This window comes from Callospermophilus lateralis, chromosome 6 (assembly GCF_048772815.1).
Source record: "Callospermophilus lateralis isolate mCalLat2 chromosome 6, mCalLat2.hap1, whole genome shotgun sequence".
Classification (NCBI taxonomy): domain Eukaryota; kingdom Metazoa; phylum Chordata; class Mammalia; order Rodentia; family Sciuridae; genus Callospermophilus; species Callospermophilus lateralis.
In genome coordinates this window covers 128751752-128778459 of record NC_135310.1, presented here as the reverse complement: position 1 = coordinate 128778459, position 26708 = coordinate 128751752, and the positions used below count along the sequence as shown (strand labels likewise).

Genomic DNA, 26708 nt, shown 5'->3' with positions numbered 1-26708 from the left:
CTGTTGATGGATGGAAAAGACAATGAAAATCACACAAGAGCAAAGTGTTCATGAAATGCTCCCTAGTGAGGCATAGTGATGCATGCCTACGGCCCCAGGGGCTCAGGAGGCAGAGGCAGGAGGATCTCAAGTTAAAGCCTGTCTCAATAACTTAGTGAGATCCTGTCTCAAAATAAAAATTTAAAAATAGGCTGGAGATATGGCTCAGTGGTTAAGTGCCCCTGGGTTCAATCCCCAATACAAAAAAGAAAGAAAGAAAAAATGTTCTCTATACACGACAGGAACTAGGGCAGGGTGGCAAGAGACCAACACAGAGGAGAGCAGAGAATACCAAGTCCTGGCATGCAATCAGGAGTCTGGGATGTTTTCAAGTCAGAAAGAGACCTGATGCCAAAGGGGGGGGAGTCCTACCCTGAAGCAGTGCAGGCGACACAGAGCCTGCCTCAAGACAAGAATGAGGGAAGCAACTAATGCCTGAACTACAAAGCAGTGGCCTCACTGCCCAGCAACTCATCCCCTCACACCTTTTGCATCAGGCACCTCTGCCAGTTCTACTGTTTGGCTTTGTTTCTGCCCTCCTGCTAGCAAAGAGTATCTGGTTCACCCTAAGCCACAGAAGAACAACTGACCCTTTATTTATAATTTACACCCCGTCTAAGTGCAATGCAAGTTTGAAGTGGTAATTTGGATCTTTTAGGTTCTACCTAGGCCTGATACATAGCTCCTGCTGCTGTTTCTAAAGCCAACTGTTCATTTTCACGCTGTAGGTTTCTCTACCCCATAGTCTTCTTCCCCTTTCCTCGAGAATATTCCACTGTGGGAAGAAAGGAAACTCAAATTAACTCCAACTGATCTGAGGTGGATAATCACAGTGAAAGGTTTTTCAAATACTGACCTAAGATTTAAACTACCCATAAACAGGACAACGAAATGACAGGGTCCAATCACCCTTACAGCTCTTGTGCAAAAAAGTGAGATGAAAATCAATGCCCAAGTGAAAAGGAAAAGTTATCTCCAAAAGGACACAAAGACTTATAAAGTTCCAAGCAATTTTTTTTTCTCCCTTGGCCATTTAAATTTTTTTTTTTTTCATTTTGATTGCAAATTCTTTCCAAGATGCTCAGACTTCCTAAAACAAAGATGTTTAAGGTTGGAAGCACTCAGGCCAAATCATCCAAAACCTTTGAGCAGTCATCATTCTTTTGTTCTAACTTCCTGGGAAGGAAGAGTGCTCACATCTGTTCAGCCACCTGCTCCAGGCTCCCAATACACACCCACACTGTCAGGGAATCCATGAAACAGTAGTGACAGAGGTTAGCATTTACCCAACATATAGCATGGGCCTGAATGCATAATTAACCTAGTCCTTGCATCCACCATATGAAAAAATATATGGCTGTAGTTACTATTCTATCTTCACAAATGAGGGCATGAAGAATAAAGATAAAGGATTTTTTTTTTTTTAACATATAGTGGGATCTGATACCCTAGCAGTCTGATTCCAGAGCCCACACTTTTAACCAATAATGTCATCTTTCATTAATCTCAGCCTTAATCATGTCCTACTTTGCCCTGCTAAGTCCTTAGTGGATCAATAAAACACCTCTTTCCACCCCTTTGCTTCAAAGCCTTTTCATTAACTTGGAGCTCTCTGAGCCTCCCTCCTTGGATGGGAGCCGGCTCTGTTCACAGTACAGAGGGTGAGGTGCTGAGTCACACTGTTCACTGGTTTATTGAGATTCAGGAAGATCCTTCCCGGAGAGACACCACAGTGTGAAAGGGGCGCCACCTCCCGCCCCATAGGTCCATCTGTCCATCCAACAGTCAGAGGTACCTTCCATAGTCGGAATTCTCTTCATCTATTCACTGAAAACAGTTCTCCAAACCTGCCCCCATTTTTTTTTTTTAGCTTCCACAAAAAAAGAATAAAAAATTAAAGGGAGCAAAAAATCATCCTTGAGAGGATGATTGTGTGTGCAGATTTGAGGGTGGTGCAGGAGTGAATACCAAGGAGGGAGGGGGAAGTATGAGTGGAAACTGAACATGACAAGCAGACAGTGAGGATGGCCCTAGCAAACAAGGATTGGGGGAAAGTGCATAATAATGTGCAGGGAGGTTACATATGGCTCTGCTGGAAGAATACTGTGGTCTTAAGGTGCAAAGGGAAGGTATAAGGGTACATTGAGGGTAGGTACACAGGGAAAATATAGATAAACATGAATGTGTGCAAGTAGAAAGACAAAGTTTAGCATGCCAGACAAATGGAACATCCTACCCAGACCCACTTGAGGCAAACCCATGACCACAAGAGGAGGACACATAGCTGTGACTGCAACATGACAAAGCACATAGGTCAAGCATACGTGCACAGGAGCACCAGTGGCACAAGCAAGAGAAGAGCAGATGCATAAGAATGAGCACACATAGAGTAGAGGCAAGTAGCATTCAAGCTCTGGGAGAAAAGAATGAATCCCCAAAAGAAGCAAAATTTAAAAGGAAAACATGGGAACATGTGGAAGGGTAAGTAGGATTGAGAGGAAGGGAATTATGATGGAGAAGCCCCTGCTGGGGTGGAAAGAGCACTAGTGGGGAGAGACCCCTGCTGACAGAAGCAGAGAGAGCATAGCACAAACAGGATAGGAGCTGCAGGGTTGCCGTGGTAACTGGACAGAGGGCTGTCATGGGAGACAAAGATGTAGTGAGACTGCTGAGGAGTCATGACTGAGTAGCTTCAAGTGAGGCACAAACTAAATTATAAAGTAGTGATATAAAATTATATCAATGAATAAGATAAAAAGATCTATTTCCCAGGGTATTTGGAGACTCAAATAACCCCAGGACTCACAGAGGGACATGAATTTACAAGAGATGGAACTGACAGCATGTTCTTTCCAACTGAGGATAGGGGTCCCCTGCTTCCAACCCCACCCTCTCCCCTCTTCCTTTCCCTCCCCTACTGGCCTGTCCTCCCTGATACCCCTTCACTTATAAAGCAAATGGACTCGACTCCCATCACAGCTAAGACGGTCAGGGGGCTCTGGGGGTCCCCTAGGTAGGCCCCCAGAGGGATCTGGGGGTGTTGGGGGATGGCGCCGGGAGCGGAGCTGCTGCCGAGACTGGAGCTGATGGCGCAGTTCAGAGACTCGCTCCTCTTTCTGGAGGAAGAAACACAATTGGGAGAGCAGGAAAAGGGGAGGTCGTGAGGCAGGGGAAGGGAAAGTGAAGAGTGGGTGGGGGATAGAATAAATTGAAAGAAAAAAATTAAAATGTGGAATCAAGAAAAGAACATAACAGGAGCACCAACAAAAGAGTTCAGGGAAATGAGATTAAAACAAAAGGAGAAAATGGAAAAGAGAAGAGTCAGTACACAAAGGCTCTAATAAATCACATGGATATTTATGTAAACCCAGTTGGAATATCTCCCTCTTTGGCACTGAACTAACCCCTAACTGCAGCTTGGGGCACAGTGGACACTGTGGGCACCTGCCCAGACCTCCTTTGCTGTGGGCACATTTAACACCCAGCTGTGAGTATTGGCTGCTAATGGTTCACAGCTGCTTCCTGCTGACAGCCACCCCTTGCCTCAGAAGTGTCCAGTCAACAATGCAGCTCCCACTCCACCTGATCAGATAAACACTAGATTTTAGCTAAGACAGACTCTTGCTCAGTCCTGTTCCCTTCCCTATCCTGCTCCACTAGCTCACTCCCTTGCAGGGTTTCTGAGACCCTCCCTCCATAAAGCATGAACACTTGAACCTACATATCAGGCTCTACTTCAGACAACCAGACCTAAGTTAAAGTCCTTCTGGACCCTGGCCATCATCCACATACCTCAGCAATGATCTTTTCCAGTTCACGGTTTTCCTTCTCCAATAAGCGGGACTTCTCCTCCTCATTGTTGTTGGTAGATGACCCTGTCTTCATGGTGTCCTGCGCCTCAGACTGCCATTCCCCTCTGGTGATAAGCCTGCGCATCTGAGGGCAAATGTTTGGGCATGGGATGGCGGAGCAGGGGCTGTGTCAGTGATCAGAGGGTGGTGGGTAGGAGTAGGAAGGAATGAACAAAAGAGGAACAAGCTAGACCCAATACAAGGGAAGGAGTGGGAGGAAGGTGCAGGGAAGGGCAGGGAACAGAGACCTAGGAAGAAAGGATATAAGGGGCATGGGACTAGAGAGGGCAGGAGAAGAGTCAGAAAATCACCTTGGGCACGAAGAGCACAACCAGAGTAATATAGGAAGAGAACACGATGGCAAGAGAAGCGAAGGCAAAGGCTGCATCCTGTTGGCTGGACAGAATCATGGTGACGGGGGCAGTGATGAGGCACAGGACCTGGGGGTCAGAACATATTTAAAGAGACTCAGATCTGCAGGCTCAGATGGGATCTACTAGAGTCTTCTTCCCTCAGGAAGGATCCTATGAGGATGAGATCCTGGTGAATTTTCCATAAATCCAGAATCATTCTCAACTCTAGATTAACAAAAATGGCAAAGCATAGTGGTGCATGCCTGTAATCCTAGCAACTCCAGAGGCTGAGGCAGGAGAATTACATGTTTAAGGCCAGTCTCAGCAACTCAGCAAGACACTGTCTCAAAATAAAAAAATAAAAAATAAAGAAAAGGGGTTGGGGATGTGGCTCCATGACAAAAAGCACCCCTGGGTTAAATCCCCAGTTCCAAAAAATAAAAAAAGAAAATTCCAGTTAAAATTTTAAAAACGCCAAATAAACTGCACCAAACAAGTCCTCAACTCTAGGTTAACCCCTCTCCCCAAGCAGAAACTCCCAGGATCTCTCTGCACCCATTCAGTCAGCCCCTGGGGACTCCTGGGAGGAATAGTGTACTCAGATTTCATCCCATGAAACACAGACAAGCAATTTAACATCTCTGCTTGTTTCCTCACCTATATATCTATTTCACTGGGTAGATGCAACAAAATTAATGATATAATATCTATCCTTAGCTTTGTAAATCAAACATAAGCAAACTTTTCAACACCTCCACACATTGATACCAGAAATGGTGCATGACTCTCCCTGGGCCACCACATCTCAGTTGCCATCCATGATCATCATACAGGATCAATGCCAGGTATCCAGGGAGCTTACCGCCACATTGTAGATGGCCATGCCAACAGCCCTGTGATCGTTGATCTTCTCAGTGGACACGCTCTTGGTTTCATAAGCCAAAAAGATTCCCAGCAGCAGCAGCAACCCCTTGTAACCATAGAAAATACCTAGGATAGCAGGAAAGGGTCACCTAGGCATCAAGGACCTTCATACTACTCACTCAATCTTTGTCCTCTCTCTTTGCCCATCACTCACTAATGCTCCTTCTGGGAGCCTCTCAATGGAAAGGGAGATGATCTCTCCAGTCTAGCTCCTCTGACCTAGCAAGCACTCCCTGTGATGAATGGACACATTTCACACCAGAAAATGGTGCTCATCAATATCTGTCAGTCAGGCAAAAGCCTGATTGGCCAGCAGGAAATGGGCCAGATTAGGCCATATATAACGTCTCACCCCTTTCTCTCCAGGGGGAAGATGGCTTTCCAGGCTAAGGGCATATTTACCAAGTGTGTTACAGATCAAAGAAATATTAATAAGGCCAAAAGGAGCCTAAATCCATGCATGACCTCACAATCCTAGTCTTACTTGAAGCAGGTGACCAAATACAGATGGGGGTCAAGCCAGGGGACGGGGTTATCTCCACTGATAAAGAACAGAAGTTCTTCTTCATCCCTGCTTTGTATCCTAAGCTCTTCATAGCAAAGACCAACTCTCCACTATTCTCAAAAAAGATAAGCACAATAACAAAGAGAAGAACAGTAAAATTGGTTGACAAGCTCTCTGTCTCTTCTCCCAAAGACACTTTTCCCTTCAAACCTAATGTCCTTGCCCATTCCTCCTGCTTCTGCTGCAATTTGCCCTCCTCTCCTCCACATTCACACACCAAGCCATGTATTCATCTTCTTGGAGCTGCAGTGCTCCAGCTGGGGCAGAATAGAGACGTCAATGTCTTCCTTCGGTTCCTCCTTGGCAAAAGTCTAGGGGAGAAAAGGGACCACAAGGAAGATGGATGGTTGCCCTCCTCCCCTACACTCTCCATGTGTAGCTTTGTCCCTCAAGAATACACACAACCTTGGGGACACTGACAGACAGGGGCTCAGCCTCCTGACCCCAATACCTCCTCTCAAGTGGTACCTCAATGGTCCGGTGCAAGGGGTCCACGATCTGCCAGATGGCAAGAGTAAGGATATCCATGCCCACCAGCAGGCCTACTGTGGCATACAGCTTCCAGGGCTCCAGAGTCTGAGCAAACATTCAGAGAAGGCAGGTCAGGAGAAATTCTCTAAGCCCCTGGAGCCAAGGAGCAAAGGCTGGAGACTGAGAAGCAGCTCACCTTCCTCCACTCCTTCTTTTCCTCCTTCTTTGTGAAGACTGTATGGACCCACCAGATCTTGGTGAACATGGAGCCATAGCCCAGACTAAAGCCCAGGCCTAGGAGCCAGAGGCGGGCCTAGTAAGGGAGAGAGGGCTCAGACAGAAGGGGGCAGGGTAGGAGGTAGGGCTTTGGTGAGGATGTTCAGAGCTGTAGGAGGGAGTGTGGGCAGTGAGCAGATGACAAAGCAGGCAGGACACAGTCACCAAGTAATGAGGTGTGTGGGGAAAAGAGCACAGGGCAGGTCTCCCTACTTCCTACCATCCCTCTCATCCATTTTATAACTTCTCCACAACCAGAGCAATTTTACTAAAATTACTTGATTATTCCCCAATGCCTACAGGTGACAGCCTAAACACCTTCAGATGTGACAAGAACCCTTTACAATATGATCCCATCCACCTGTCTGGACTCATCTCCCAGGCCCTCACCTACTGCATGCTCTAGCCACAATGACCTACTAGTGCTCTCCTATCTACTCTCTTTTAGATCTTTGCTGGTCACATGACATTCTCTGTTCCTGCAATAACCTTCCTTTATTTCTCCAGCAGGGAAATCTCATGCAGGCTTCAATACACAAAGGCCACCACCTTCATGAAGCCCACCCAGCCACTCTGACTGTAAGCTGCTTCCCTTCTTTGCTCCCACAGCACATTCTGCAGATCCCTATTCCTGTACCTCTCCTACTGCACTGCAGCTAGTTGTCTCCCTTTCTGGCTGCACTCTGATTCTACTGGGAACAGATAATTCCTGATGAACTGCATACATGTGAATGCAGATGCCATGTGCATAGTACGTGATCAGTTCAGGAAAGGGAGCAGAGGAAAGCAAGAGTACGGATAGGCAGAATCAGGGGGAAGCGTGGGTGTTTCCTGCAGCATAATAGAGAACCACTCAAATATCATTGTTGAAGCCAGCCTTTTCCCACAGCCTCAGAATCTTTCATATACTTTAAGTCCCAGAGGCCCTTCTCCCTGTGAGATAGCACCCCTTCCCCCAGCAGCTCTCTTAGCCAACAACTTAAACTCTGCCTTCATTTTTCTGAACCCCAACAAAGGCTCCCACAGGAAGCCCACAGTATGGTACTCAGCCCCCACACCACAGACGAGCCACAATTCTTCTTTGTGCAGACCCCCTTCGTTGGTCCTCAGTACCTCCCTCCTCCTGGTACCAGCAAGTGAACTGCAGAATGGAAAAGGTCTAGAGGCCCAGAGAGAAGGGACAGAGCCAGACAGAGACCAGAGGGGTGATGCTAGGAGGAAGCAAAAGGGGCAAGAGTCAGGGAAAGATAAGAAGAAGGAAAGGCAGGGAAGTATACATGGTGGAAGGTGCTCCTGAGAGGGGTAGGAAACCACATTCTGCAAGGTATGTGCCCTCCTCACCTGACAGACAAAAGGGAACTGGTTTCTCCCAATGTGGTAACCATCCAGACCAAGGGGAAAGACAGCAGCTAACGCCAGTGAGCAGCCCACGGCAGTCAGATTGTTCAGGTTGGGCTGGGAGTTCTGGATATAACTATGGCAGAGGCAGAGAGGGTGGGAGAGGAAGAGAGCAGAATTACCCCTCTTCTCCAAGGAATAAATAGCAATTACCCCTCTTCTCCAAGGAACCAAATGTCATGCAATACCATGACCTCAACTCCAGGGCCGTAGGACTACTAAAAGAAAGGTGGCAGTCTTGAGAGACAATGAGCTGGCTCATGGGGCTGAAGATGGAGCTGTAGAGGGCTCCCCTAGCACAGGCCCTCTCAGAAATACAATCTATTGCTCTAGAGCCCAACACTGTGTTACCTAGCCCCAGAGGGGTTTGTTTTGTTTCCTTTCTTCCAGTTGGCTGCTTTGGATCAAGGGTGGGGGTTACACCTGGATCCCCCTCTTGCAATCTCAGTAAGTCCAAATGGAACCTTCTATAACAGATGGTTTTAGGAATAATAAACTCAGGTTTTAGTGTCACTCCCTCTAAGGAGCATGATCGCTACCTTGGAGAGGCAGACAGGACAAGGATCATGGGAAAAGAGAAACTTACCGGACATGGGAGTTGTAGATGTTAAAGGACAGACAGACCACAGCAAGGACAATGCCCAGGCTGGAGAGAACGGAGACGGAGATAAAGAGTTTCTGTGACAGGAAGCGGAATGTCTTGATGACCAGGGTCTGGTCAGCTGGAGGGGACCCTCCTGCATGCACAGGGAGGAAAAGGGTAAAGAAGAGATAATGGAAAGGGGTGAAGGACAAGGATGCCGGCAGAGGACTTAAGGCCCTCATAATCTGCACAGGTGTGACTGGCAGAATGAATGCTCACAGACACTGGGGCCCTTGGGGAGCAACCGAAATAAATGAGAAAGATATAGAGAATGCTGGGGCATTTCACCAAAGTTGTAGAGTCTTGTTTTGTTATGATTTGTTCTTCCTGCTTCTCTGTTTTTCTTGCAACAAACAGCAAAGAAAAATGGGAGAGGAAAGAAGGGGCTAGCTAGCTGAGAAATAAACTTATGAGGTCTCTTATCACCAAATCAAAAGCTGCAAAAGACAATTACTCCGTGAGAAAGCTAAAAGGGCCTCAAATATCTAATGTGGCCTTCTAACCTTAAGCAAAACAAACAAAAAGAAACTAGTCTGAAATCTTAACCCTGGCAGAATGATATTCCCTAAAGTGTTTTTCAGTTATTATTAAGGGGAAGTTCAAATTTGTCAGAGTTCACCAAAAAACCTAATTGCAATTTGCTTAATTAAAAAAAAAAAAAAAACTAATTTAGGCCATGCAGCATTTATGGCAGTATAGAACACTGTCCTAAATTCAAATTTTATTAAAAGGAAAAAAAAAAAGAACTGAACTCTAGCAGTGCTGGGAACAAGTAGGTTTTGTTGGGCAGGGCCAGATAGCAGCTGCTACCTTCAACAGGTACTAACCCCCCTTCTTTTAGCAGTAGGTCCTTCCTTTTGCCCACCTCCAGGATCTTTCAATTTCTTATCATTTAGCCCACCAAGTACACTATTAATAATTGCTCACTTTCCCCTTTTTTTAAAAGTACATTGTAGCAGATGACAATGATCTGAGGTTTTGTGTCCTCTCCTATAGTGTAAGTAATGTTTTCCTGACAGAGACAATGAGACAGCTCGAGGCTTAAAGTAGCTGGTTCAGATATATCAAGGCACCAGGACATCTGGAAACCAAATGGAGTTTCCATTTCCCACCCCCTGCCTCTAATCCCCAGTTTCCCCAGCAGTGTGCTATTAAAAATAGTACTACCCACCTCCTAGTCCCTCTCCAAATACAATCTCCTCTCCCCTCTTGGAGGTTATATTTGCTCTCTCTTAATCCCTGCCTGTGGCCCCTCTCCCTGCCATATTTCAACCCTATGAAACCCAACACCCCACCCACATTCAAATGCATGACCATTCTCCTCAATTATTCAGAGGGATTAAAAGAAAATATATAGGAGAGCACTTACCAATCCACTTATCTGTTTTGGACCAGGAAAGATCATCCTTGGTGCTGTCATAGTAGCCAATCTTTTTGTAGCTCCCACCTGAGCAAATAACAAGAGGAGTGGCCATTGGTAGGTAAAAAGCCATGCTGAGTATTTCCAACTTCCCACACTCCTAACGCTGCTTTTCTTGACTGCATGTGACACTATCTTTATCTAAGTAACTAAAGGACACCTGGAAGGACACAGAAGTTGCTTGAAACAATCTCACTTACAAGCAATATAGGAGCTGGGGTTGTAGCTCAGCAGTAGAGCACTTGCCTCACACACATGAGGCCCTAGGTTCAATCCTCAGCACCATATAAAAATAAATAAATAAAAATAAAAACATTGTGTCCATCTACAACTAAAACTAAAAAAAAAAAAAAAAAAAAATCAATATAAGGTGGTAGCTGGGTGCAGTGGTGCATGCCTATAGTCCCCATAACTTAGGAGTTTGAGGCAGAAGGATGGATGGTTCAAGGTCAGCTGAGTAACTAAGCAAGGCTCTATATGAAAATATAAAATAAAATGGGTTGGGATGTAGCTCAATAGTGGAGTGCACCTGGGTATAAAACCCAGTACAGAAAAGGAAAAAAAAAAAAAAAGGTGATTCCTAAGGCACATGAATTAACATCTTATATGTTTAAAACTCTTCATTGAGGAAGGTGCCACAGTACGTCTGCCACCTATTCCACTGCCTCACAGCTCTCTCAGCAAGATGTCTCTCACTCTGATTCTGGCTTGGAAAGCTTTAAACATATTTCCGTTTATTCTCTCATGATGGACAGAATCACAGGATCTGTTTTCCCAGTGGCTTTCATTTTAATTTTAGAAATTTCTCTCCCGTTGGCTTGGGTTCTAATTCCTTGGATAAGTTACATCTGCCTCTTAAAGAGCCACTATGTGAAATTCGGTCACTCCTAAGATTTCTGTTCTAAAACTGTCCCAGTTAACATAACTTTTCTTTCGAAAGCCAATTCACACGGCTTTCACCAATGAATCCATTCCCTCTTGTCTTGGATACAAAGAAAAGCTGAGAGAATGTGGGAGTTCAGGAGGAAGGAAGAAAGAAACTTTTCACAGAAGGCCAAGAAATAGCTCTCTTGTCCATCCCATAAAAGGCTGCAAGTGAGAAGGAACTGAAAAATTAACTCACCAAAGTTCTCCAAATACTTAAGTATGCTAAGTTATAAGAAAATTCAATCCAGAAAGGTCAAACTACAGAAAATTAGGAATGATAGTTACATAGCAAGAAAATTCAATGCATTCCCTTTAAAAAACTAGCAGGTTTCCTAGATTCAGCTTTCCTTGCATCTTTGAGGAGGCACTGACAGCTCCTACAGGTCTCAGAAGGGAAATTTTGTTTTCTTTTTTTCTTCATGTACTGAGGATTAAACCCAGGGCCTCAAGCATGCTAGGCTCTACAACTGACTTATATTCCCAGCCTTGCAAAAAAATTTTACTTTGAAACAAAGAGTCTTGCTAAATTGCCCAGGCTGGCCTCAAACTTGCAATCCTCCTGCCTCAGCCTCCAGAATAGCTAGGATTACAGGGGTACACCACCACACCTATTTAGAAGGCAAACTTCTGAGACTGAAAGAATAGAGAAACGCTGCTTTTAATTTACATGCCCTTAAAGAACACAACTCAGCAAGAAATCCAACTCTATTTAAATCAGGGTGGGGAACCAAGAATTGAACTCAGGGGCACTTGGCCACTGAGCCACATTCCCAGATCTATTTTATATTTTATTTAGACATAGGGTCTCACTAAGTTGCTTAACGTCTTGCTTTGCTGAGGCTGGCTTTGAACTCGTGATTCTCCTGCCTCAGCCTCCTGAGCCGCTGGGATTACAGGCATGTACCACTGTGCCCAGCCCTCCCTAAGCTTTTTATTAATGTTATTTAAAAGCTTGATGAACACAGTTGAATGAAAAAGGCAAGAGAGGAGGCACCAGGCAACCTCATGATGTCTTGAGTGTTCTTCCAAGTAGGGACCTGGCCCAGTCCCAGCCTCCGCCACCACCACCCTGCACCTCCACCCCCATGCTCACCCTGTAGCTGCTCGATAAGTGTCCATGCCATTCGGGAGCCACTGGCATCAAACACCACATGGCCCTGAGGGGGAGAAACATGTGAAGGAAGCAAAGGGGATAAAAGCAGGAGTGAAAAGAGAACATCAGGGACTTTCTGACTCCTTCTGTTTTTGATGTAATTGAGCTTCTGAATGAATACTATTTATGGCATTTGCCTGCATATAGGACATACCCCAGATGCCCATACCCTAGATTTTAGAAATATTATTCTTTTGAGAAGAAGCTTCACCCGTGAGATTTGAATGGGAAAAATCCTCAGACAGAACACCAGGAGACCTGGCTTCCAGCTGTGTGGCCTGAGCAAGTCACCAAATCCCATTGGGCATTTATTTTCTCACTTTAAAAGGCATAAGGAGATAAACTTTTGGGTTGTTTCTTCTTTTAAAATCCTACAGTTCTCATCTGACTCATAAATACCTGGACTTGTCTGAAAGAAATGAGAGGAAGGGTGGAAAAATATACAGTTTTATTCTTTTGTAGTCTTTTGTGGGATTTTCTGGTTTGGGGATCCCCACTCCCCTCCTCTAAGACTTAACTTCTGCAGAGAAGTAACTGAGAAAGATGGGGAATGCATGCTTCTAAAGGAGCCTCTGAGGGGGTGTCTGTCGATGTGAGGACAGGGGAGCATGAAAGGGGCTGTAACTCACAGAGACACCCTCAAAGGACGAGGAGTTCATTGCCCGGTAAATTTGGTCGGTAATGGTTTGGTTGTTGTAGTTGAAGTCCTCCAGGCGCACACCCGAACGGCCACCTCCTCCGGATGTCTTGTTCAGGGCCAATGCCAAGGCCCAGATGGCATCATAGGCCAGCGGTGCTTCCTGGAAGCCACCTGTCTCTTCAGGGTGTCTTTTGAGTCGCTTGGTTAGTTTCTCCACAAACTCCTGGGATGTCTGGGGAGAGAAGAACAAGAGAAAAGGATTGGAATGTGTGTGGGTGCAGGGGGAGGGGACCATCCAATTTTGGCTCAAACACTTCGACTTGAGAGGATGGTTTGTGTTCATGTTGTCAGATGAAGCATATGTACATTCAAAATCTCTAACTATGCCCATGTGTCTGTCTTAGGTTTGAAGCAACTAGACTAGAGCAGAGATTAGCTGAGCCCAATGGTCTTAGTGTGTACAGCTGCTAGCTCAGAACTACAAACAGAGAAGTCTGATGAATAAACACTCTGGTAATGAGTGGCAAAGGAGAAAAAGTAGACATAGAGTAAAGGAAAAAACACAGATATTGCAATGAAGAGTTGTGACACTGATGTCCTCTCATCCTTCAGACTCTCAGTAGAGCTGACCCAGGATCTAACAGCTCCTCCAACACTGAAAGTTCCTAGAAAAGGCAACACCCACAGCCTTTGTCACTCTGCTTGTCAACCCGGAAGATTTTTCTTCAGTGTGTTAACTTCTTGCCATTCTAGTTGTCTTTTAGAGATTTTCCAAAAAACTGAGAACTGCAGAAATATCCTTCACACTGTGTGTATATGTGGTGCTGAAGATCGAACCAAGGACCTCATGCATGCTAGACACCCTCTGCCACGAAGCCACATCCCCAGTCCTGCCCTTTACACTTCTGAAGTCCATTATTCAATCCTACTCACAAAAGCTGAAAAGAATGATAGTTCCTTTAACTCTTACACAACAGGTCAAGAGACCTGACTTTGCATACTTGATTATAACCCCGTTTGGTTTAATAACCACAGATGGTTAACTTGAAACTACCTTCTGTGTAATGGAGAAAATCTTATCTTCCTTTCCTCACCTCCCAACAAGACACAAGCAAAGGCTCAGCAACGACTTGCTTGCAAGGCACAAATAATACACAGCAGCACTACACAAATGACTATTTGAATTTGGAATGTATTAACAGAAGGAAGGAAGGAATAGATGAATAAAGAATAAACAAATGTTCTCCATGACATGACCACATTTTTTTTTTCTATTCAACTTTCTTGAAACAGCCTGAGATTTGAAGACACACATGGGCTCAGGCTCTACTACTTCTGAGAACAGAACCAAGTTTTATTTCTTTTTCTTAGCACCATAATGTACAAACAATAAATGTACATTAAATTAGGATAGTGAAAATAACTGTGCATGATACTTTAAAGATAGAAGCATGCCATTATACATTTTTTCAAACCCACAGAATATACACCACCAAGAACGAACACTTCTGTAAACTATGGACTTTGGATGACTACAATGTGCCAGGTTAATCAACTGTAACAAATGTACCATTCTGGTGGGGTCTGCTGCTAATGTGGGAGGCTTTGCACATGTAGAGGTATACAGAAACTCTCTAAGCTCAATTTTTCCTCACACTTCAACACTGCCCACTATAGGAGATTGAAACCTTAGAATCACCTTTGACTCTTCCAAATCACCAAAATCTCTTTCTTCTTTTATTGAGGTGTTTCAATAGTATCATCCCTCTCTACATAGGATGATGATGATGATGATGATGATGATGATGCGGCCAGTGGCTAACATTATAGTGTCCTTACTGTATGCCAGGCACTTTTCTAAGGCACACATATCAATATATTTGATCCTCAAACCATTCAGTGAGGAAGATACTATTATCCCTATTTTGTGAAAAAGGAAAGTGAAACACAGAAGCTAGGTAACTTGCCTAAAGTTATACTGCCAGTAAGTGGCAGAGCTAGGACTCAAACCCAGGTAGTCTGGCACCAAAGTCTTATTTATCAATGCAATACTGGGGACTGAACCTTGGCATAAAGTGCTCTACCCATGAGCTTCACCTTCAGCTCTTTAAAATTTTTGTTTTGAGACAAAGTCTCACTAAATTGCCTTGTCTGGCCTTGAACTTGCAATCCTTCTGCCTCTGTCTTCTGAATAACAAAGTCTATACTTTAACCATCTACCCATACTCCTTCTATACACTGAAATGCCTCTCTCCAAGAGCACCTGCTCAAAGACAACAGCTAAACTGAGACTTTCTGAGTAGTCCTTCAGCTTCTAGGTCTATCTAATCCTCAGTTCAAAGCAAAGATTACATCAGAAAATCACCCAGATGGGAAGGGATTAACCTGCCCAGATCTTCAAACTCTCAGCTCACCCCAGGTCACTACCTCTAACACTCCTGGCCAAAGGGAGCACTGGTGTCCCTATTACTAAAACAATGAAAAAACAATCTTTCCCCTTTCAATCAGCAAAGATATGGTTATTAATTTCCAAAGAGAAATTTTACTGTGCTGCTGAGAAAAACTGAACAACAAAAGTTCCACAATTCACAGAAATTAGTGAATTAACCAAGTGCAAATTTATGATCCTCATTTTTTATAAACAGCTCTGTCTGGTTGGCTCCATGTGTGAAAATGGATGCTTGACAGTGATCTGTGTGTCCTGAGGTAGGTTTTTAGTTTGTTTTGTACCCAGATCTGATGAGATCTCCTTCCCAATCAGGATAAATTCACAATCTCATCTCCAGGTATGCCACCTCCCATCTTCCCCTCTATAACATAGCTACATTTCTCCAAAACCATTCTAATTCACTCTCCATTTATTTATACTGTACCTAAAGATTCTTTCTCTGTATCATGATTTCTCAAATCTCCACGCTGTTGGCAATTTAGACAGAACATCTTTGCTGTCAGTGGTAAGCTGTGCATTTTAGAATTTCTTTTTTCCAGTACTGAGGAATAAACCCAGGAACACTCTGCCACTGAGCTACATCCCACCCCTTTTTATTTTTTTGAGACAGGGTCCAAGTTGTGCAGGCTAACCTAAAACTTGCAATCCTCCTGCCTCAACGTCCCAAGTAGCTGGGATTACAGGTGTGTACCACCATGCACAGCTCACATTACAGAATGTTTAGAAGCATCCTTGGTCTATACCCATTAGACACTATGAGCAGCCATCCTTCAGCGAAGCCCTCACCCCTAGTTGTATCAATCAAAAGTATCCCCAGACATTTCCAACCTCTGGTTAAAAACTACTACCCTAATAGTGGTAAAAGTGTGATTTCCAAAAAGTAACATCAGAATTTCTGGGAACTTATTAAAAATATAAATTCTCAGGCCCTACTCCAAATCTTCTAGGGGAAACAGCTCAGAACTTCTAGGGAAACAGCTTAGTAGTCTGTGTACTAACTACCTTTGTAGGTAGTTCTTCGGAAACTAAAGTTTGGGAAATACTGATTTAAACAAATGTGAGGCCATTCTGTGGAGTGAAAGCAACTCAGCTTCTTTATAGCTCTGTACTGCTTATTTCAATCCTTGCTTCTGATTCACTTCTCTTAGTGCTATTTGATTCCCTAGTCAGTTTTTTAGGGCTGCTTCTATTCCTCTATTGAAAAATCTTGGCTTCTCTACTTGGTGCTTTAGCCCGGTGTCACTAGAAGCCCTATGGTCTAGAAGGCAGGCACCATCTTCCTCTAGAGTCCAGGAGCCAGAAAGAGACCTTCTAACATCCTACTCCAAAGCTCAAGGGTCCCTCTGTATCTGTGAACAATTCTTGGCTTTCTGTCTGCCTGCTCTAGCTTCCTGCTATGAGACAGCAGCCATTATTGGCAGGTCCTGGGCTCAGGATACCAAACAGTCTTCCCATCTTCAGCAACCAGCACCACTAATTCTTCAGTTCTGGAGGATGACTCACCTTTCCAGTACTCTATAGGGAGGTGAACCTCCAGAATTTTTTCACTCTATTTTTCAAATAAGATACATTAAACAAAGAGTTCCCTTTAGAAAGTCCCAGAATAGAGTCTATGATCAGAGTCCATGAGGCAGTTCACCATTCATCATAATTCACTGACACAGCCAACTTCCTAAATTATTATTTCTCCCGTGCTCAAAAACTGCCATCAACTGAACAGTGCTAGCACAAAAAAATACAAGATTTCAGTAAGGCTTCATGCTTACCCTAGAAGTGATGGAACAGAGCAGTTTGGAATTAGATTCAATTAGGAGGCAGTTCCAGCAGGACAACTCAGTAGCTGCATGGAACAAGTCACTAAATTTCTCTGAGCCTTAATTTTCTGGTATATAAGATGCAAATAATAAATACACATCAGAATATTATTTAAAATCTGATTTTAAGGGGCTGGCATCATGCTCAGCGGTAGAGCACTCACATAGCACGCGTAAGGCCCTGGGTTCTATCCTCAGCAGCACATAAAAATAAATAAATAAAATAAAGGTATTGTGTCCAACTACAACTAAAACATAAATATTAAAAAAAAAAATCTGATTTTAAATTCCTAGTTTACCAAATAAAATCAATTGCTAGTAAAACTCCTTTAAATAAACACTTTGAGGATTTTACCATCATTAGTGCACCCCTAGCCTTCTCTCCAAAACAGGCATTATATACATAAGGATGTACCTGATAAGTAGACATGCTGATTACCCCATTGAGCTCACTAAGATTTCTGTGCTCTAAGATGACGTGCTGAGCAGCAGTGAAGCTCTTCCCCCACACCCACACCCACATCCACACCCACTTGTGCTCCCACCTGCAAGGCTGCCCCAGCCCTCCCAAGTCAGGCAATGTGCTTCTAGTTCCAACTCTGTCACTAACCAGTTATCTGGGACTAAATGATTTAGTCATTTTTACATCAAAAATTCTAAAAAAAGAATCATTTAAAAAAAAAAAAAACACATTAGATTCCAAGCTAATTTCATCATGAGTGAATATTAAGTAACTCTAAGATACTAATGTAAGTCACCAAAAAAATAAAATGCATTTCTGCCCAGGAACAGTGCTTTGGTAAAGGTGTGCTTGCATATACAAGCGTCTATATTATCATTAACGCCTCTCCCTCATTTGACTTCACACCAACTGCTCCTTGTTTCCATGGTAACAGCCCTTCCACTCATCAGGGGCCTACTGAACATACCACTCTATCATTTCTCTCCCTCCCTTTCTCCCTCTCTCTCTCTCTGCTACCCAAGAAAAGTCACAACAGAGGTAGAATCCACAGGAGACATGATGCTAACAAGCTCAGAGTGGGCACAGACCCCTTTCTCTTCATAAGTTCAAACTCTACACCCTCCCCCTCCCCTCAGAAGCTCCCTCACCCACTCCTCCCAGGTGCCAGCCTCTATGCCCCACAGTCTCACCATGTTAGAAATGCTCCGGGTATTGGCAGGGTTCAGCATGACAATCTCAGTGGTGATGTGGCCCTCTACTGCCTCGGTCATCTCATCCACTGTGCAATTGATTGACGGATCATAGATTTTGAACCAATTGTCAGCATACCATCCAATGAGGAACCAGACATACTTCTTCCCAAAGAGACGTTCCTTGTACACCTGCACACAAAGAAGAAGGCTGGGGTACAGTTTAGGGCTTTTTTTGGGGGGAGGGGGGGGTGACTGTTGTTTTTTGTATTATTTCAATGGTAGCTATTCAGCCTCTTAGAAATTACAGAAGAGCAACAGAATAAGTAAAAGAAATGTACAAGTCTTAGGGCTGGGGCATGTCTCAGTGGTAGAGTGCTTGTCCAGAAATCCACAAGTCTAACAATGATAGGAAAGTCTCAATAACACCTCCTCCCAAGTTCCAAGTTCTTCCCCAGACCCTCTATTTCTGAGTAGCCTTTCCAGTCAGTCAGAAGAGATGGCATTCATGGACTACTCAGGAATTTAAAAAAAAAAAAAAAAAAAAAAGGGAGGAAAATTAAATATAACATGTGTGCAGGGAGTGGTGGTATGTGCAATTTGTGTGTATGTGGAGAAGGGATAAAGTCAGAGCCAACAGATAGAGACATCATATTAATCATCACCTCAGATCATTTGCTATTAATTTTAGCAACGATACAGTGAGGAGACTCTGGGAGAACACCAAGGCAAGAAGCCCACCCAATCTCCCTCCCTCTTCAGATTCCAACTCCACCTCACAAAAAACTTTCCGGGCTTCGGTCTCATAAAAAAGTCCCACGATGATTCGGGCATCTTGGCGCTATAAAATGGAGACAGAAACAGAGCTCCTGAGGGACACCTAGGAGCGCCTGAGGGGCTAAGCCAGGCGCTTTCACAGCTTTGATTTCCCATCCCAGAGTGCTTAGTGCAGAGTAATGTTCAATGGGCAGTGGATAAATGTCAGCTGGAAGATGGAGCTAAATCTCCCCAGGAGACACTGCTGCCTCACAGAATCAGTCAGTCCCCGCCTGACTCTCCTTTCCAGTAGACCTTGGTTCTCCAACCCAGCCCCTTCACAGGCCTAGCCCACCACTCCTGGCCAACCCACCTTCAGGTTTTTGACAGGCACAGCTGGATCTGAGAAGAAGCTCTGGCGGAAAGTTATCTCAATTCCAGCCTCCTTCACTCTTTCCTCTAGGTCATCCAGAGTCTTGGGTGGGAACGAGAAATGAATAAGAAAAACATGGGGCGTGTGATGGGGTAAAGCAGAGATGTTAACTGCCTTAACTGGGGACTGAAATCTCAAGAGTGACAGAGCAGTGTTCTGAACCTTCCTCCAACATCTCTGTCCCCAAAGCTAGAAGAGTTCAAAGGAAAGCATCTGCAGTCTTAGAAGGTGGCTTCCCAAGTGGAATGGCACATAATGAGCCCTTCCTCAGGTCTGTGTCTGAAGGAAGCCACTCCACTGACCTCACTCCTACCACTCACCCTACTTCTACCCCTAAGGGGAAAACAGAAGAACCCAAAAAAGACCAAGGGGCAGGTAAGCAGACAGACTAAAGGATCAGAGAACAGTCTGAGTCACTGAGAAAAAGTGAGGAAGAAGGATTAAAGGGCCACTGAACATTCGAGTGGGTTGAAGACCCATCGAATACAATAGAAGGGAGGGAGCAGACTGCTTTCTTTGGATGTAGAGCCTTGTATTTCTTCTCTATTTCCACAGATTTCCTGAGGCTCCTTCAACCTCTATGTCTATGGGCATTTCTCTCCCAGTGTTAACTACCAGACCTATGTCTCTTGTCTATCTGTATCTACCTCTCGCTCTGTGCCCCAACCCCCTCCCAACCAGTAGCTCCACCTCTCTGTCCCCATTCTCACACACACCCAGTGTCTTTAGAATCTACTACATTCCTGGGTTCCTATTTTATATTCCTTCTCTCCTTTTGACTCAATTTGGGATTGAACCTACTTTAACAGAACTGAATGTCATTTTGAGCCTATCTGTCTGGGGAATACAGCATCAAAAGGAAAAAGAATTATAATATCAAAAAGATGGAGAGGATCCCAAAAACACAACTCACTCATTCCCTTAGCTACAGAAAGTACATGCACTTAACCCACTTGGAATGGGTTCTCTTTCAATAAAGAACCAAGATCTTCCCCCACAACAAATGCTGTGACACATCTCCACAGGACTTTGAGTCGATGCCCCCTTTTACTTTCTCCCTCGTCCCTCCTCACCGAAGTGAAGACCTCCGTGGTCTGCTGAATGGTGGCAATCTTCTTCCAGCCCCACTTTTCAAAAAGTTTCACTCGGGTAGGATTGTGGAGAGTGGCTGATGGATGTGTTCGGAAGAATGTGGGGAAACGCTGCCGGTTTGACAGGGCTGGTGAACTGGAGCCATAGGAAAGCTAAGGGGACAAGGAGAATGGACTCCACTGAGGACTACTAAGAATTCCTTTGATCCCTTCCTTGCCTCTAGAGTTTTCTCCTCCACTCTCTCCAAACCTCCTCACTTTTGTCCTAGGAAAAGTGATTCTCAAAGACCCACACACTCCTCACAATTAGGATGCTCCTTCACTCATCTAACTACCCAGTTCCTTCTGATAAAGACTGAGATCAGCTTAAGTACGGTTAAGCACTGCTGCTGGGAGGCCAACCAGCTCAGGTCTGCAGAGGGTTCTGGATCCTGGAAGTAGGTCCCTCCCTCAATCCTCTTAAAACCCAAACCTACAATCCTCCCTTAGTACAGCCCAAAAGGAAACCACCCCCACACCCCTTCTGACCCCCATACCCTTGCTTACCACAATAAGGTTCCACATCCTGGCAGCCTCAGCCACAAGCGTGGAGACAGAGCTGCAGCCGGGCATGAGGATGATCTTGATGGGATCATTGTAGAGCAGTTCATACAAGTACTTGGTGGCTTGGCCTGGGTCACACTGAGTGAGGAAGGACGGGTTGGGGAGCCCCTCAGGGCTCTTAACCTTCTATTTCAACTGTTTTATCTTTCTTAGACAACCTAGTTCCTTCTTCAATTACCCACTTTCATCACTATTACCATATTCTTCTCCCTGACATCTCTTCTTGTCAAGTTTCTTGCTTCTCCTCTTTCAATTACTTCTATTCTCTGTCTTCCATCTGGCACTGAATCCCTTTCCTCTCCTGCAAACCCCTATATCAGTATGCATGGATATGTTTCTTTTCTCCTTTAGTTCATCCGCTGACATCCCCAAGTCCACCTCTCCTGTCACCCCTGCCCCTCACCCCATGTTTTTATGTTCCAAACATCTCTGAGAAGAAAAGTCTGCAGGAACACAAATTCTTTCCAGGTTCCCAGACAGCTTCCTCAAAAATCATATTATGAAATTTCTTCCTTCACCTCTAAGAACTCCCTCTTTTCTCCTTCATTTTTTTCCTCCCTCTTTTCAGGGCTAGTGATAAGTAAACAAGAGAGAACAGGAACAAGACCAGTAGGGGGTCTGCTCAGCTCATCCATCCCCTCCTGCTGGGCCCTGACAATTGACAGGTCCATTAGAAAAAAAAAAAAACAACAACACTCAAGGGTGGAAGTAGGAAAGAATCTAAGATGAGAAAAGAACAGGGAGAATAAACAGAATGGGGCTCTCAAGAATAAATGATTTCAGGGGTGTCTAAAAGAGAGGCATGGCACTGTGTAAAGTAAGTAATGCAGAAAGCTAGAGAGGAAAGGGAGGCTGGGAGGAGTGGCAATGGGGGGGGGGGAGGGAGAGACAGTCATGGGTCTCCCACTGCCTATTCCCCTCCTGCTGAAATGTGACATTTCAGAAGCTGCAGGAGACCCAAAGGAAGTGGAGAATAAATGGCAGCCAGTGGGGAGCTGGGGAAGAGGGGAAACAGACAGGAGACAGAGGCAACTGGGGAGGGTGAACTGGGGGGTACAAGTAGAAAGGAAATAAAGAAAGCTCCCTAGAGCCTGCTCACTCCCCACTGAGGCCTGACATTTGGAACACAGTGGGAAGTTAGAGTCCAGAGAGCCAGGGGAGCCAGGGGAAGCTGGTGGAAGCTAGAGAACACTGAGCCCTGATGCCCACCCCACCTTCACCCCCTGCTCAGGGTATTGCGCAACTGCTTTGAAGACTTTCTCTTCATGTCTCCCATTTGGGCATCTCAGTATATCTTTACTATTCTGGGGTCCAAATATCCTGAATTTTCTCAGCATCTATTATTCCAGATCTCGCCCCCCGCTTCTCCAAAGCCTCCTCAGTGCCCCTCTACTTCCTGTCTAAAGAAATGGTTAATAAGAACATGTGGACATCATGGCAGATCCCCTTTCCATGAAGTTCTCCCTCTTCCTATTGCTCTTGCAAGGATCTGGACTTGCAGGCAGAAAAGAGGCACATTCTAGTGGATACATTCCAGTTTCTGCCTTCTCATCCCCTCCTTTTATGCCTCTGCTAACTTCTCTAGTTGCCTTCTCCTGGGTCCCCCAGCTGCTCCCCAACACTTCAGGGAATCGCCTATCATGGTGGGTAAATTCAAGCTCACAGACAGGCCTCCCCTACTTCCTTGTGATGCCCCCATATAAAGCCTGCCCCCATCTCTCCCAATCTTTTTCCCCCACACTCATACCCCTGCCCCTGACCAATAACTCTCAAAGTCTCCCAAGTCTGACCCCTGCGATAGATGTGACCCTCTATTTCTCTTCATGCCTTCCCTACCCTAATACCTAATTCTTTTCCTGAACCCTGCTGCTCTTTCCATAGGCATCCTAGTGTTAGCTACAACTCAAGCAAAATTTCTGTTAGTAAAAATGTAGATAATTCTTGGGATTCCTCCCTGACCCAGGAGTTAGCATCTGTATTTTTAACAACCCCTCTGGTGATTCTTATGTACACTGACATTTGAGAAATACAGAGAAGGTAACAGTCCAAAAGGATTTTAAGCTGTCTCCAAATGCCTACCAATCCTTATGCTCTTCTCTCCCCAAGCACCCTGCCTGCAGCCCCACTTCTATCCCCTTTCCTTTTCCCCCACTTACTTTAGATATATATTGATGTTCTAGAGAATGGGTATAAATCCTCAGCACACTCCAAGTGTAAAATCCCCAAATCTTCACCCACTGTACCCTACCTCCCTAACCTAGTCCCTTAAATCTCTGGAGCCACATGTCAGAGAAATTTAGGGGGATCCCAAATTTCCTTCCTTCTCTGTGTCATACCTTCTCCATTACCCAATTGTTCATGTAGGGGAGAGGGAAGGTAAAGAAATCTTATCAGAGATCATCCCTAACACCCCTGGACCCAAATTTCCTTCCTTCCCCCTCTTCCTTCTCTCTCCTCTCTAACCCTACATCTCACATCTAAAGACCATAATGCTAAAAGAGAAGATAAAATCAGGATCCCCAAGCTCCACAAGATGCACCAGGATTCCTCACTATCCCCATCCTGCCTCTTTGCCCCCCTCCCCCACTCCTTTCTTGTTCTTTCCTCTCCCTGTTTTAGGGATTCCTCTCCATCACCATGTTATAGTGGGGGCTCTTCATGTGGACCCCTAATCCAATTTATCCTCCAGTGTCTCTGTTCACCTCTAAACCATTATCCTTCCCCAACAGCTATAAGCCATACATTCTCACAGTCCAGGAATCTTCAACAGGACTGGGGATGGAGGGATAAGGAGTCAGGTAGGGCTAGAAGCTACCTTCCTGTTTGTTTTGATAAATAAACTAGAGCTCTCAAGTCCCTCAAAATTTTCTCATTCTCTCCCTATTCCTTCCATCCTTAACATACGCCACACTTACCTTGTTACCATGGTAAATCTAAACCCCTGATACAGCTCCCCACCTCTGACATTCCCTCCTGCCCCCAACCCAGTCCAGGGTTAGTTTACTCCCTCAGAAGGCCAGTATTAGCTAGGACCCTAAACCCATCATCAGTTTTCTCAACACCCCTGCACTTCCATGAGTCTCCCACTGCAGGGCAAAGGGTTTGCCTTACAGCGTGATTAACCATGATTAACCATCTTGAACCCCCAGACCCTCATCTTGAACCTCCAGCCCCTGCTATTCTCCCCAAGCTCCTGCACTTCCAGTCTCTTGCTAGTCACACAAGGGAGGGGTTTGCCTCGCAATCTCAAAGCGACTCAGACTCAGGCGCTAACACAGCTGGCCCCCTGCCCCCCTAAGCCCCCACCTCTCACCCACTCCCTTGCCGGGTGCTACCTTGCTGTCGTGGTGGATGAGCTTGAGCTCATAGTCCGGCAGGATGTCCCTGCGGCTATTCACGTCCTCCAGCGCCATCTCCACCGCGGGCTGGCAGGCCTGGCCCCCTGGCCAGCCCCCGCTCATGGGAAACAGCGCCCCGATGTACACTGCGCGCCGTTCTGAGGAGGGGTGCGGGGGGACCCTCGGGTGAGGCCGTGGGAGATGAGGGGAGTGAGAGGCCCACACTGGAGCCACCCCAGCTGCCATCACCACCAGGAGAGGCAGTGGCCACCCCACTCGGGAAGAGGGGGCCCCGGGACCCATGGCAGGGAGGGGGCGGGGGTGGCAGCTTGGGGAGCTGGGAGGAGCTCAGGGGGGACACTTTTTCTGCGGAGGGCTGCTGAGGGGGTGTCGGGCAGGCACCTCCATCCCCGGTTTTGTGGGGAGGAGGGGGCTAGGGCCCCCCGGGAAGCAGGGAAGGTGGGCTTCCTACTCCCGCCACCGCTACCGCCACCGCGGACTCTCCTCGCGGACTGACTGACCGAGGGAAGGGAGGAGGAGGGAGATGTGGGGCTGGGAGGGGGCTCTGACGTCACGAGCGAGCGGCACGGCAGTGGTGGGGGGGGGCAGGAGATGGGGCGGGAGGAAGGGGGCGGGGATGAAAGCAAGCTCGAGGTGGGAATCACAGCCAGAAAGGAGGGGAGGGTTAGGGAAAGAGGGTGCAACCTCTCGAGGTATAGGGATGGATGGACGAAAGGAAGAGGTCCACCTACCCAAGGGGATATTAGTGGGAGGAGAAAAGAGGAGATGGAGCGTGCCAGGAGGGCAGGGTGGGCGGAGGGAGCAACGCGAGAGGCTGAAGCAGCAAGAGAGGGATGGGGAAGGGAAGGAGAATGGGACAGGACAGAAAAGGGGCAGGCGTCGGAGATCTGAAAGGATATGAACTGAGGGCGCTAAGAGAGGGGTAGAGGTGGGAAGAGTTTTGGAAGAGAGAAATGGGTTAGGAAGGGAAGACTGGTATAGGGGGCAGTGTTGGGGATAGAGGAAGGGAACATGGGGCAGGTAGATGAGAAAGGGTGATGGGAGACAGAACTGAGAATAAAGAGGAGTACAGGAAGGAAAGAATTGGGGGAAGCGTGAGAGGCCCTGGCCAGGGTTGGAGGTGGGTGAAATGGGCTGATGGAGTCCATCAGGTGAAATCCTAAAAAGGGGGCAAGCAGGAAAAGGTTCCAGAGAAGGTCGGAAGGAACCCCGTGGGGAAGACGAGGTGGAAACTCAGGTTCGCAGCACGCTGCCGCCCCCTGCCGGGACTCTGCCATTTGGCCAAGAAGCAGAATCTGGGAGGAGGTGGAGCCCAGGGAAGTGCAGCCAAGCAAGGAGATGGGAGGGACCGTGGAAAACCGGGACTGGAGGCAGGAAACAGGTAGGGAAAGAAGGGAACGGTCGCAAACGGGTGGGTGGGGGGAGGTGGGTGAAGGAGGACATCTATAGCCTAGGGGCATAACTCCTAGGGGAGGAAGGTGAAGGGATTGCGGTGCACGCGATTAGGGTTTCTGATCTCACCTGAGTGTGGCGTTCGATTCACTGGCAGCAGGAAAGACCGGGATCAGAGAAGAGTTACCACTGGCGCCCAGCTTCCCAGGCCTGATCCCCAGCCCCCTCCCACACCTCTCCATGCCGAAGACGGGGGGAGGGCAGAAGCCTGCGATTCTGAGGGGAGGGAGCCTGGGGATAAGAGCAAGGTGGGGCTGGGGGTCAGGACTTGTTGGTTTTCTTCCTTTATTTTTCATAGGACATAGAAATTGAGACAGGAGGAGCAACAGTTAAGGCAGGGACAGATTCTGGTTTTGTAGAGCCTGAATATTACAAATTATAAGGGTCTCTGAGAAAAAAATTACAATAGATTTTAAGCAATTACTGTTAAAATACCTAGTTTTTGCAATTTTGACAAAAATGAAGTAGCATGTGAACACATTCTTAAAGCCCACTACATTATTAGAGCACAGGAAAAGGGCCTGGTAAGTGAGGAACCCTGAAGCTTAAGCTTTGTTAGCTTAATAGTAAATCCACCCCTGGATAGGACACCCATTTCCGGGATGGAATGGTAAACTAGAAGAGAAATAACTTGAGTTAATTGAAGAAAGACAAGGCCAAGGATCTTGAAATAATCTACAGAGTAGCAGAAGCATGAGGCATAGGAATAGATGCCTACATTCTAGAAGAGAAGACTGCAGAAGGAGAGTTTGAGTGCCCAGAAAAAGGAGAAGTTTGCAGAACTAGATGGCAAAAAAGGTGGTAAACACAAAAATTATTCCCTCAGGGAATGCTGGAAATTGTCTAGGAGGGACAGAAAAGGACTATAGTCTTCCCATTCCATCTCTGAGTTATCAATGTTCTGATAATTCTGCCCCCAATTTTAAATCATTTTACCCT

General features: G+C 45.9%; 1 protein-coding gene across 4 annotated transcripts in view; it reads right to left on the bottom strand.

Annotated features, from left to right (window-relative positions):
- Positions 1 to 26708, bottom strand: part of Gabbr1 (gamma-aminobutyric acid type B receptor subunit 1) — a 31571-nt gene that overhangs the window by 1830 nt on the left and 3033 nt on the right. For 2 of the 4 annotated variants that reach the window (XM_076859082.2, XM_076859085.2), the window contains 19 exons: positions 25839 to 25859; positions 24294 to 24454; positions 20902 to 21036; positions 20338 to 20508; positions 19205 to 19306; positions 18851 to 18916; positions 18076 to 18267; positions 12650 to 12892; positions 11961 to 12024; positions 9890 to 9967; positions 8464 to 8614; positions 7821 to 7953; positions 6400 to 6516; positions 6201 to 6308; positions 5950 to 6043; positions 5106 to 5233; positions 4202 to 4330; positions 3832 to 3975; positions 12 to 3155 (listed from right to left, as the gene is read on the bottom strand). In XM_076859082.2, coding sequence (XP_076715197.1) covers positions 2982 to 3155; positions 3832 to 3975; positions 4202 to 4330; positions 5106 to 5233; positions 5950 to 6043; positions 6201 to 6308; positions 6400 to 6516; positions 7821 to 7953; positions 8464 to 8614; positions 9890 to 9967; positions 11961 to 12024; positions 12650 to 12892; positions 18076 to 18267; positions 18851 to 18916; positions 19205 to 19306; positions 20338 to 20508; positions 20902 to 21036; positions 24294 to 24454; positions 25839 to 25859 — 2411 coding nt within the window. In that variant the 3' untranslated portion in view covers positions 12 to 2981. Of the gene's footprint in view, positions 1 to 11; positions 3156 to 3831; positions 3976 to 4201; positions 4331 to 5105; positions 5234 to 5949; positions 6044 to 6200; positions 6309 to 6399; positions 6517 to 7820; positions 7954 to 8463; positions 8615 to 9889; positions 9968 to 11960; positions 12025 to 12649; positions 12893 to 18075; positions 18268 to 18850; positions 18917 to 19204; positions 19307 to 20337; positions 20509 to 20901; positions 21037 to 24293; positions 26001 to 26708 lie in introns of those variants that run through there. The other 2 variants (XM_076859084.2, XM_076859086.2) reach the window with 2 other exon arrangements.